The sequence below is a fragment of the Puma concolor genome, chromosome F2 (assembly GCF_028749965.1).
Source record: "Puma concolor isolate L17-30 chromosome F2, mPumCon1.1.hap2, whole genome shotgun sequence".
NCBI lineage: Eukaryota > Metazoa > Chordata > Mammalia > Carnivora > Felidae > Puma > Puma concolor.
This window is the reverse complement of record NC_141684.1, coordinates 45346526-45359403: the sequence shown is the minus strand read 5'-3', so window position 1 is coordinate 45359403 and position 12878 is coordinate 45346526. Positions and strand designations below refer to the sequence as shown.

Genomic DNA, 12878 nt, shown 5'->3' with positions numbered 1-12878 from the left:
AGGATTCGTTGGATTTATAAAGAAAGGTAGACATTTTTGCACAGATAGAAAGCATTGCCATCTTTGGAAAGCTGAGGGAACAAGTCTCCACCTTAATTCAAAAAACAATGGAAAAAGGTCCAGCAGAGGACCTTTTTTATTCAAAAGTTCAAGTACTTTTTTATTCTGAAGGCTTTCAGAAACCAGATTTCTACTCTCTGGACACATAGGTATTAAAAGGGCTGCAGTATAAATTTACTTCATTTTCTTTCTTTTGGCCTCACAATTTTAGTTAATATATTGGCTTTTTGGTTTAATTCCAATGGCACAACTCATAAATGCAGGCTTTTTCTTCTGGGACAGGGGGAAACAATCATAAACTAAAAATCTTTGACAGCCTGTCTGTTGTATTATAAAATGTAACACCCTGTCTAAAAAAGAGAAATCTCCCAAAGGTCGTGTGAAAAGAGGGCAGCACCACACAAAAATCTGGGGATACTTCAAACAGTAGTTTGAACAATACATTATTCCTTGAGAAATTCCAGTTACTTAGCATGAGTGTGAGAATTATATGGTTTGGAGAAATCGAGAAAACTGAATGAACGATTTCAGAGACAGGGAAGAACTATTGCCACAAATATTTGTTCATAGTTCATAGTGATGCTTATTTTCTCAGCCCATGAGATGAAATTTCAGTTTGTTTATGAGACTGGCTATTCTGTTCTCAGGCTGGGCAGTGGCCGTCTGAATGTTTCTGTATGAATGAAAAGCTCATCTTCCAGGGAATAAAAAAGATAAGGACATTTAGCAACACCTTCTTATTTTTCTGAATTTTGTAGAACTGGTAGTCGTCTGATGTATTGAAAATATGCACGTCTTCAAAAAGTAAGGCTAGATTGTCTGAATATATTTTGCACTATAAACCCCTCTGGCAGTTTTATGTTTTTGCACAGCTTGTAGGAGAGAGACTGGACTGGCTGAACGCTTCCTGGTTTCATTAGCATAACCCAGCCCACCTCCAACACACGCCCACAACTACCTCATTAGCCATTGGGAATGGAGCCAAAAACATAAGACTACAGTGAATATAAGGGGAATTACTGGCGAAAGAGCTCTAGACCAGCTTAACACTGAACCCATTACTTTTCCAAGATCAGAAAAATATTAGACTAACAGGAACCATTTCCCCGTTTTACTCAGATAAGGATTCAAGGTTTTAATCTATAGCTTTTAATCTAGACTAATTAGCTTCACCATAATAAGACATACAGCCTGGCTGCGTATATTTAAGTACTTCTGTTAATCTCTTTCCCTTTCTCCCTCTTTTATTGATTTATTTTTCTGGATAGCTTTGACATTGTAAAGCACGGACGAATTGGAGCCTGGCATTGAAAAGAGGTGTTCTGCAACGATTTTTTTTTTTTTTTTTCTTGTCTAAAGAAGTTTACTTCTACAAGAGAGAATCTGAAAAATGACAGGGGCAAAGAGGAAAAAGAAAAGCATGCTGTGGAGCAAGATGCATACCCCTCATTGTGAAGACTTTAAACAGTGGTGTAGAAGGCGGCTACCTATTCTGGAATGGGCACCACAATATAATCTGAGAGAAAACCTGGTTCCAGACACCATGTCTGGGATAATGTTGGCAGTTCAACAGGTGACACAAGGTAATGTACTGCATTTGATTTTCCTGTTTTAAGCAGAATAGATGTCACTTCGCTTTCTTGGAAAAGTATTATGACCCATGATCTATAATTTAGCTAGTGAAATGGACACTTAATTAATTGTGGGAAAATTAGCGCATTGACTATCTATATACAAAAGCTTTCCTAGTTGTCTTTTTTTTTCTATTTTTTAAAGCTATTAAACACTGAACCAATTTTTGAATGGTAATATTACATACTTGCAATGTTAAAATTCATACTATATAAGTGTAAAAGATCAGTAATTGTGGGAGAATGAATTTTTATAGCTTGACCTTACTGATACAGTTTGTTACTTTCACTGAGTCAAGCTATAAAATATCTCCTGGCTTGAACATATCGTTTGTAAACCTAATTAGCAGCACACAATTACCTGTTGTAGCCTTGAGAGTCGCTATAAGCAAGGAACAGAGCTTTCTGTACATAAAGGAGGCTCTTTGCCAAAACCATTATTTGCAAAGAGAATCCTGTGTGTCCTTAGAGCTTGTATTTTACTGTGCATGTTGATTTAATTCTGTATCACATTACATACTGTATTTATTTCTCAATAAGAAATTTAAACTGGTGAGAAGTCTGAGTTTAACTTTCCCAAAGCAGATTCTAAGTGGTATTCTGGATTTTGATACATAGGTGTTTCTCTTGGTGAAAGCTTTAAGTTAAGTAGTGTGTACATGTGTGTGAACATGTGTGTGTGTGCATGCGTTTTCCTTAAAGATATATTTATTGCATTATTATTATTATTTTGCTAATTCAAGTAATAATTTCCTACCTGTAGCACGGAAGGGAACCAATTTCTCAACCTTGAAAATTTGGAACACTTTCCTTGGCATAGACTCTGTAGATTTATATTTCCTTGCAGTTTCACTACATCCCTAGCTTGAACTATTATTCATTCTGTTAAATTATAAGCACTCTTTTAATTGAATTATTCTGTAGCTGGAACAAACTGGTTTGTGTATTTGTGTTTTTAGTATGATTAGGACCATCTGCACTGGTGGCTTTACTTTAAGATCCATAAGACTATCATACTTTATGGGATTCCATTTCCCTGAATAGTCTAATATTACATTTTTTAATGACCATTTCGCCAATAGTGAAGCATGGTAATCTTTAATAAAACTGCAAAGTAAATAATAGGTTAGGGCATTTTGAGCCCTGTTTTTATTCAGTTTTAAATTCAAAATGTGACACTACTATGTACTTTGAATCTAAGCGATTGACTTCCAAGGGCTTTTTCACCAGATAGTTTTAGTATAAATGTACAAATTTATTTTGCTTTAATGTAATGTAAACTGAAAGAGAAATCTATTTTTTAAATAATTTGTTTTGTCATCTCTATAGAATATCAAGTTAATAAGGAAATCTGGGGATATGATAAAGATGTCTGTGATACACCCTTAGCAAGAGTATTTGTGTGTAAGTCTTTGGTAGTTAATTGTATGGCTTTCATTTAGATAGAGATTTTGAGGGATTTTGTTTTATGAGTCATATATTTCATTGGTTATAAAGAAACACATTGGCCAGCCCCTGACTGATGGGAAGCACAAAGCTTACTCAGCCCTGTGTCTTGGAAAGTTATGGATCTGGCTGTTGGTTCTCTTGGAAAGCTACCAGTGACTGGGCAAGGCTATGCCGCTAGAAAGAACTTGAAGGTTTTCGTTGATGTATGAAAAGACAAATTCTTCAAAAAGTACCTATTCTTTTGAAAACAATTCTCTTAAACTTTCTCATGCTTACCCACCATGGAGAGATAAAAAGTGAAATATAGGTTACCATTGTTATAAGGGGCACTGTGCTAAGCCCCTGTGTTCATTGTCCTCCCCTTTCCTAACAAAAGCCCAAGGGACAGCAGTCTCTTCTTCATTTTCCATATGAGAAAATGGAGGTTTAGAAAAGCAAGTAATTTTCCCTGGGTCTCATACCTGATAAGTGGTAGAATGAGGGCTTGATTCCAAAGCCAACACTTTTAACATTTCATACTTTATGTTCTACACTGCCAAGATAAGTAGACTTTTTCATAATACCAATGTTATTGGTAATAAAAGACATTCCTTTGGAAAGGTATGAATATTCCTCCCTTCAAATTACTTTTTCATTTAGGTTTCATCCCTCAAGTTTTTAGACTCAAAGGTGAGTGACGAAGAAAATAACTACAGTGGAATATACAGTAAGAATGGCGTTTAGATAGCATTAGCTTCTATTTATGTGAGTATAGGCACTCATTACCAGCTCCATTTCTTTAGAAAAATTGGAAGAAAGGGGTAATTTTTGCTTCTGCATCATAACACAATAGAAACAAATACCTGTTTTCCCTCTGCTGATCTTGGAAGCAGCTTTTCAGTTACTCGGCATAGTTGAATTATGTGAAATTGTTGAATCAAACATTTTTTGACCTATAAATATGGAAAGTTATATGGTTCAATCCAGTAGTTTTTCATTCTTCTCTCTCTAGAAATGTCTTTAAAATTGAGAAGGATAATGGAAACTAACATTTGAATGTATTCTATATGTCAGATATTTTAAATTATGTATTTTAAATCGCTTTACTAAAGATTTCCCAATTGTTAAATATCGATGATTATCAGTCACTATCGTATTTGACTCACGTATAGCATTTTACGTAGTGAGTATACTCCTTCTAAGACTTTCTTCTCTTGGTTTTGAGACATTGCTCTTTCATTTTTCTCCTACACATCTCTGGCCTTCTCTTCTTGCGAGCCTCTGCAGCTTTTGCCTCTTCCTCAATCCACCGAAGCATCAGTGTCCAGGAGACTCAAACCCTGGCCTTCTTCTCCAAGAAGGCCTTAGGCTTTTTAATCTGCATAAGAGGTTTTAACTACCGTCAGCCTGCTAATGAAACTTTCTCCTAAACCCAAGATCCACATATCCAATTGTACAAACCTAGACTTTTCTAAAAGCACGTCAACTGCAGCATTTAGTCTTCTAAAACAAACCGAATAGCACCACCATCCTAACTAGAATTATAATAATTAAAAATAATAACAGTAATTTTCAAGCACACATGTAAACGGTGTGGTAAGAACATTTGACATTGTATACAAAACTGAGACTCAGAGAGAATAAGTCACTTGCTTGAAGTCACACAGCAAATGAGTGGAAGAGTTAGGATCGGAACTCAAAGAGTCTGGCTCCAGGAGTGTCTCGTCTTACACCAGACTGCTTCTCATGGGGGGGTCTCAAAAGTCATTCCCAACTCTTCGCTCTCTTTTGCCACTTAGCTCGTTAGCACACAGTCAGCCCCTAGGTTCTGTTACTTCCAGTCGCTGAGTGTCTTTCCAACCAAGTAGTCTTCTGCAGGCCTCCTGCTGCGGCCCTAGTTCACTGTCTGCGCCCTTGAAATCATTTTGTGGCCCTTCCTTCTCTGTCTCCTCCTGTAGGCCATGTTGCCTACTGCAGCCAGAATGTGAACATCTGAACACATGTCTTCTCTGTCCAAAAATCTTCAGTCCTCTCTTTCCTCTCGGATAAAAGGCCAATTCTTCAGAATAATTTATTAGATCATTAACAATCTGGGGCCCTTGATACCAAGGTCTACTCAAAGAGGCGTCTCCTCTGAAAATCCCTCCCAATCTCCCGGGAAGATGCATATTTTCTTCCCTCCTACTCCCTCTGTACTTTTTACCTATCTGCACGATAGGCCTTAGATTGAGTTATAATATTTCGATACAACTGTTTCCACAGTGGTCTGTAAGCTCTGGAAACAAAGGTAATGTTTCAATCTTTACATTTTTACCAACTTGCGTGTTGCCTGTTGCATAGAAGTATGTTTTTAATAAATATTTGCTGGAAGTATTAAAAACAATTTAGCTCCTGCAACCTCTGATTATTCCATAGTAGCATAGTGCCACTCGAGGAAGGAAATTAAATTTACATTTTTAGGTTTTCAAAAGAAATGCAACAGAGATACAAAGAGTAAGGAATACATTAAAAATATGAGTGAGTAATGTCTTCCAATTCCTTTTACTTTCCTGAAGTTACAAACTTGCAGCCCTCCAGACAAATCTGGTAAAAGATATATTTCCTTTCTTCCAAAACAATGTTAATTTTTTCTCCAGCCAACATCAACAAATATGAACAGTTCCTATATAAATCCAGATGCTTGACCTCTCTTGAAAAGGGCGAATACACGGCCATACGGGGCCCATATTCCCATTTGGCAAAGATCTGCTGGGCCTTCCTAGAGGCCACCCCCTTTAGACAGGGCGTGCACTTTGCATTTTGCCAGTTTCTTCATCACTCACCCATTGCCACCCTTCCTGCTAGTATTCCTGTTACTTGCCCAGCCTGTGTCTGAATTTGTTTCGCCTGCCAAGACGAAACAAATTCAGACGTATGTTTTGTCATTGGTTTTGTCAATTTGCCTAATATGCCCCTAACTCATCCCTAAATAAAACCTTTACTGAGAGATTACATAAGATTAGGTTCTTAACTTAGATCCACAGAAAGTTTTTTTTTTTTTTTTTGAGAGCGAGAGGGCACAAGTGAGTGGGGGGGGGGGGGGCAGAGAGAGAGGGGGAGGGAGGGAAGTGGGGCTCATCCGAAGTAGGGTTTGAGTTCAACGGAAGTGGGGCTCGGATTCACAGAACCTTTAGGTCTGTGAACCTGGGTTTATGTATTCCAATAGACTTCATTTCTTTATAATCCTTTGCATTTTCTGTTAATTATTTTTTATTTTTTTAACGTTTATTTACTTTTGAGAGAGACAGAGACAGAGCACGAGTGGGGGAGGGGCAGAGAGAGCCGGAGTCACAGAATCCGAAAGCAGGCTCCAGACTCAGCTGTCGGCACAGAGCCCGACACCGGGCTTGAACTCACAAGCGGTGAGATCATGACTTGAGGTGAAGTCAGCCACTCAACTGACTGAGCCACCCAGGCACCCCTCTGTTAATTGCTTAAAAAAAAAAAAAAGTTCTGCGAAGGAGTTCATAGGTGTTGCCAGACTGCTAAAGAGGATTACACCTCCCCAAAGTAAATAAATAAAAGTATGGATGTCCTCATTTCAAAGGAAGAGAAACCTTAGATCACTCTTTCAGCATATTCAAATATTTCTTTGAAACAATGTGCATTTTTAAAAATCTTTAATAAATCTGGAAGCCCTCATCACCACCAGCAGGTACAAGGCATTATAGTCGCATCTACCACAATAACCTGTAACTGACATTTTGGGGGACCTCACTACAGAATGTGTTTTGAAGATGAGCAAACATCCTAGAGAATGTCATTAACTTAAAACATATCGCAAACATGGTGGGCAAGCTGAGCAGTACAAGACTGTACTCCCTAGAGTATCTAGTCCACATTCTAGCCTGAACAAGCACTTGGGGAAATAGTTTCTTTGTTTCCAACCTGAAAACTCAAGCACTGAGACAGGGAGGAGACCTAAATGCACGGCTTGCCATGTAAGAAGCTAATCCACTGAGAAGGAATATGAGAATGTTTTGCCTTGCATTCCAAGGGATCACCTAGAAATTTTGTTCCCAAACCATGAAAATTTTATGCTGCCATAGGGTTGCCTGATGTTCAGACCACAGTGTTCTGGGCCGCAGACAAAAGATGGATATTCCTTATAATTATGCAGAATGTGTGGCATTGCTGGCACCAAAACACATGTGTGGAAGCCGAGCCTCGTTGCACTCCTGAGGGCAGCTTAGTGACATGTGGAACAGTAAGTGGAAACTCCTGAAGCGTCCTGCATTGGGAAGATGAAAGGCTTGTCTGGGAATTTTCCCCTGCGTGGTCTCAGCTTTGAGGATACAGAATCCTAGCATTAGTGATATATCTCTAACCTAACCCCCTTAATCACTAGTTCTCCCTGCTAGTAACTTTTCTCTCCTCCAGAACAAGGGGCAGCAAAATAGTGCCAAGCAAGTCTCAAGTATACTTGTCCTGACCCTTATAAAAATACGCCCACCGGTTAGTAACACTTTGCTGACTTTTCTCTTGCATTTCAATCTATGCCCTGACCTCACCTCACAGTATAACTTCAGGCTTCATTTGACACTCCTGGTTTTCTTTTTCTTCTTTTTTTTTTAAATTTTTTTTTTCAACGTTTATTTATTTTTGGGACAGAGAGAGACAGAGCATGAACGGGGGAGGGGCAGAGAGAGAGGGAGACACAGAATCGGAAACAGGCTCTGGGCTCTGAGCCATCAGCCCAGAGCCCGACGCGGGGCTCGAACTCACGGACCGCGAGATCGTGACCTGGCTGAAGTCGGACGCTTAACTGACTGCGCCACCCAGGTGCCCCCTTTTTCTTCTTCTTAAATGTAAAGTGATGATGATCTGTATATTAAAGGGTCATTTACATACTTCTGCCTTTAGAGGAATGCTCTTTATAGTGTTTAGAGTTGTTCCCATGGCAGAATCATGACCTTTCCTTTTAGGGTGTGGAGAATTTAGCAAGGTTTGCAACAAAATAGATTGGCAGTGAGTGTGAAGATAAAGTGTGTGGCCTATTTGGAGTAGACTTCTGTTTTTGCTAGCTAGGATCCATCCTTGCTCCCGTTAATGACTATATCTTGGATTATTTTTGAAGAAACAACCTCTCTTCCATTTTTAGTATATGTGGTTTAGTATATGTGTATATAAGGTTGTAATTTTGGCTCTAGTGTTGGAGTCTAGGCTCATCAGTGGGTTAAGTCCCCCTCAACCAGGATTCTCAAACCTGTAGATCTATTGGCGGGGGGGTGCCTGGGTGGCTTAGTCTGTTAAGTGTCTGACTTTGGCTCAGGTCATGATCTCATAGTTCGTGGGTTTGAGCCCCACATCGGGCTCTGTGCTGATCTTCTCTCTCTCTCTGTGTCTCCTCCTTCTCTCTCTCTCTGCCCCTCTCCCACTCACCTCTGTCTCTCTCTCTCTCAAAAATAAACATAAAAAAAAACAACCCCGCAGATCCATTGGAACCACGTTAGGACTTAAAAGAATACTGGTACCTGGGTGCCATTGTCAGGCAATTGTCAAATTTCCTGGGAGTGGTTTCCAGACATTGAGACATTATGTTTTTTCCTTTTATAAGTTGTCCCAGATTCTGTTGTGTAACAGTGTTGAGAACTGGGTACAGACGCAGTGATTGGTCCGGGGAGAGCTTGTGGCTCAAGTCTTGGTCGTTGGTACAATCCCCTACATCAGGCTGGGGACTGGTTCATGGATGAGATCTGCCACCTAGGCACAAGGGCACGGATTTACTATGCCATAAGTCAGTCACTTTTTGTTTTAAAATGGTAACGGTAATACAGATGACCTGATTGGTCCATCAGTCTGGATCCCAGGGCATCCTGGGATTGTAGTGGGGGCAGCTGGCAGTGAGGATGATGTGCCTTTATAGCTTCCCAGGACCTCTGCAGCCTGGAAATGAAGCCAACCCAGCAAAGAGCATAGCAGAGAGAAACAGTCCGGAAGACACCTAGCATACCCTCAACTTATTACTTGCATGTGCAAATTGCTTAATTAGTGGGGGTGCCTGGGTGGCTCAGTCAGTTAAGCATCTGGCTTTGGCTCAGGTCATGATCTCATGGTTTATGGGTTTGAGCCCCACATCCGGCTCTGGGCTGACAGCTCAGAGCCTGGAGCCTGCTTCCGATTCTTTGTCTCCCTCTCTCTCTGCCCCTCCCCCAGTCGCGTTCTTTTTCTCGCTCTCTTTCTCTTTCTCTCACACAAAAATAAACATTAAAAAAATTAAGGTGTTTAATTAGGTTTAAGTTGAGTTAAACTACACATTTGAGAATTGTTACAATTTAAATATTGCACATTTTTTTTCTTATTCTACAGAACCTGGCAAGATAGATATCATTGTACTTTATGTTTTTCTGAGAAGGGGGGGTTTGAGGCTCAGAACACTAGATCACTTGCCCCCAGTTCTAGCGCTGCTTAAGAGGGGCTCAGGCCTGATTCTGCCAGGCTCCATCCCTCATCCCTCACTGCCTTCTGTTCCCCTGTTAGTTCAAGTATAACAGGTAGAGGACCGAACGTGGGCAAAAGAATGCCCGAGCCTCCCTTCAGCCCCTCAGGTGCCCCTACCCATGGTAACACCTTGCTTGATAAAATAAAACCCAGAGATTCTGGTTGAGAGTGGAAGAGGGCTCTGCCACGGGGAAGAAATACCCAGACCGGGGCTCCTCCTTTCTTCCTTCAGAGCTTCTCGCCGCCCTCTGTTAGACTTGCTTCAGATGAGAGAGGGAGAGGACACGTGCTGTAACACTGGCCTGAGCATCAACGAACAATGGCTTTCACCATGTGGGGGAAGGAACACACGGATAAGCTGTTTGGATGAGACTTTACTAAAGGCTAAGGGGCAGTAAAAGGGAAGAAGGAGTGTCATGGGTTTGTAACCAGGCTTCCTCGTCTTCACTCGGTTTATTCCCCTTCATCTCAGCTCTGCTGTCCTCCATCACAGTAGATGCCATCTCTAACCCTCACCACCCCTGCCCAGAGCACCACGGTGGACATTTGTCCTTTGCCATTCTGAGTCTAAGAGAAGTCCGACCTAGAGCTCTTCTAACTTTTCTGACCTTGGAGATGTCTGCCCACCAGGCATGACTCTACTCCCTCCGTGGCCATGAGCTCAGAGGCATAGGTCTGTCTCAGCTTAACACCATTTGTATAAATAAAAAACACAAAAGCGTGTTTCTCTAGTCTTTGTTCTTGATCAGCTTTTCCCCGTACATTTTGTTTTTCAGGAGCTAATCCATTTCCATGGCTTCAATTGCCACTTTTCTGCTGGTGAATTATAAAAATGTATTTCTAGCCCAAGTTTCTCTTTTTAGTTCTAGCTCTAAATATCCGGCTGCATATTGAACACCATCTTAATGTCTCCCAGGGACATATTTACAGCTGGACACATCATTTTCCCTCTCAAAATCAGTCCTTATCTTCTGTTCTGCATTATACTGAAAGTCATCCCCATCTACCCAATTGTCTATGCAGGAGTCTGGGGATGATCCTAATTGCCTTTTCCCCTTCACGACTGTTATTCAATTAAGGAGGTTCTCTAAATTCTTTCTTCTGAATGTCTCTCAAATATACCTCATGCCCACTGTCCTTGTGACAACTTCCTCAGTGTTAATAGATATTGTAACATTTGCGGAATGCTTAAAATAACGCCATAAAGGGTCGTAAACTAAAGGTGTATTATATGAATCGATCTTCAGAATAACCTAAGAGTTTGAGACCATTATTATCTATATTTTGCAGATGAAGGAAGGAGAATTAGTTTGCTTGTAGTGCCAAGTAATACAGTTTCTATAAAGCAGAGGGAGCATCTAAATGCTTGTCTTTCTGATCCCGAGCCCATGCTCTGATCTTCATTAAAAGCCACCATCATTCCTTCCACGCCAGTTAGACTGTCTTCTTGTTTATGGTTTTGTGTCTCTGTGATCTATTTCAAACTGCCACAAAATTCTTTTTGAGTTAGGTAGTGGAGATCTTTGTCTTAAGTTGCTTCAGCCGCACCTTTGCTGATGGCTTTTGGACCTTTTTTGGTGTTTCACTCTATACAGGGTCCTTGTTTTACACCATCTTGTTGGTCTCTCTCACTTCCCCTCCCTTCCCTCAGCCCTTCCCTCGTGGCTCCCTGGAACTCCAGATGCTTCCCTGGAACCAAAACCACAGGTGTGTTTTTTATTGACATGTATAATGTTGGGAACCGTCAGTTAAATAACAGAAGACTTTGTTTTAAAACTGAGTGGGTGTTCCCCCTGTATTGAATCTAATCATCTGATAACAAAGGGCTCATATTCCTGAACGGAAACTCCTAGGCTGAAGCTGATTGGTGCTTGCACCCTTTCTGTGGGCATGGACTTTCCAACTTATCATATTCCCCAACGCTCGCTATCCTTTTATATCAGCACCACTTCGTTCTTGTTATTCATCCTTTTCCAACCCAGAGCAGGACATTCTCAGATTCAGCTCAAGGACAGCTTGATTGTCCAAATTCATGACAGCATGCGGAAGCAGTATATATTTAATGTAAAAGCAGACACAATTTAGAATGTAGTTAGGTATATAAATAGTCAACTTTTCTCTCATTAGACAGGATTAGACTTCTGAAGATGTTTATCAAAGCCCTTCAATATCTGGAACTTACTTTTGCAGCCACATCTCTTCTTTTTCACCCTGTGTTCCCTAATTTACCTACTTAACTCGCAATTGCATTTGTTTTTATATTTGATTTCTCCCCTCAGTTAGGACTCTTTATAGTCTAGGGTGACCAACCGTCCTGGTTTCAGCAATGAAAGTCCTGAGTCCTAGGAAACCCTTTCAGCTCCTATCAAAGTATTTGGCACATAGTAGGTAGGTACTCAAATGTTTGTTGACAGTGAAAAATCATTATTGAGATGATAGGGCAGAATTTCCCTGTGTCCACTCTCCTTTTGGTGGCTGCTCTCCCCGTGGAAACTTTCAGTCTCTTACAGTTTCTGATATTTAAGCTCGTAGGTCCATTGATCCTGAAGCTTCTTGGTCCTGGTAATTCTTTATTTTCACGTTTGTGAGATACCACCTGTATAAGCAGCCCTGGGATAACAGAACGATGTAATTTGCCTTAACCCCTCTAGTGATTAGAACCAATGATCTTTGATTAACGATCTTTGTCTATGAACCTAGAGAATGTGTGTCTATAGGAATTTTGTTTGCATATAGTTGTGGTTCTTGAACATATGTAAATTGACTCTGGGAGACCCATTTGTAATATCACTGAGCCCTGAGCCCACTGATGCTGTGAACCAGACAGCTGATTATACTGTGGTTTGCTAATAACAATTCTAAGACCACCACAAACCAGTTACCGGAGGGAAGTAACTTTCATCATTACCCACACAGTTTGGGTTTGATTTCTTATGTGTAGTTCTTGGAAGTGCCTAGTGCCACCTAATTATTTTGTTTTCAAGAATACTAATCTGTCTTCCTAGGGTGCTTTATTCATTTCTATTAAAAAACATACTTGAAAGACTACGCAGTATTTTGCTATGTTCTTGGAAAGAGACAGAGAAGTATAAGACAACACTCCAGCCCACAAGGGCCTTATTATTTTTTCCTTCCTCAGAAATTTGTACAAAGTATATGAGAATATGATCTTGTTATTCAGCCTTGAAGATCTCAATCTGGTGTGGCTATGTAAGGGTGGGAACATTTTCTTAATGAAAGTTTGTAGAGTATTGGTTTCAGCCACTTTCTGCTGTGAGT

At 40.3% G+C, this 12878-nt stretch overlaps 1 protein-coding gene across 2 annotated transcripts in view; it reads left to right on the top strand.

Moving 5' to 3' along the window:
* Positions 1–1060: 1060 nt before the first annotated feature.
* SLC26A7 (solute carrier family 26 member 7) overlaps positions 1061–12878 on the top strand; it is a 119642-nt gene continuing 107824 nt past the window's right edge. Inside the window, exons 1-2 of one of the 2 annotated variants that reach the window (XM_086696063.1) lie at positions 1061–1192; positions 1329–1643. In XM_086696063.1, the coding sequence (XP_086552189.1) occupies positions 1451–1643 (193 nt within the window). In that variant the 5' untranslated portion in view covers positions 1061–1192; positions 1329–1450. Of the gene's footprint in view, positions 1644–12878 lie in introns of both variants that reach the window. The other variant, XM_025922634.2, reaches the window with a different exon arrangement.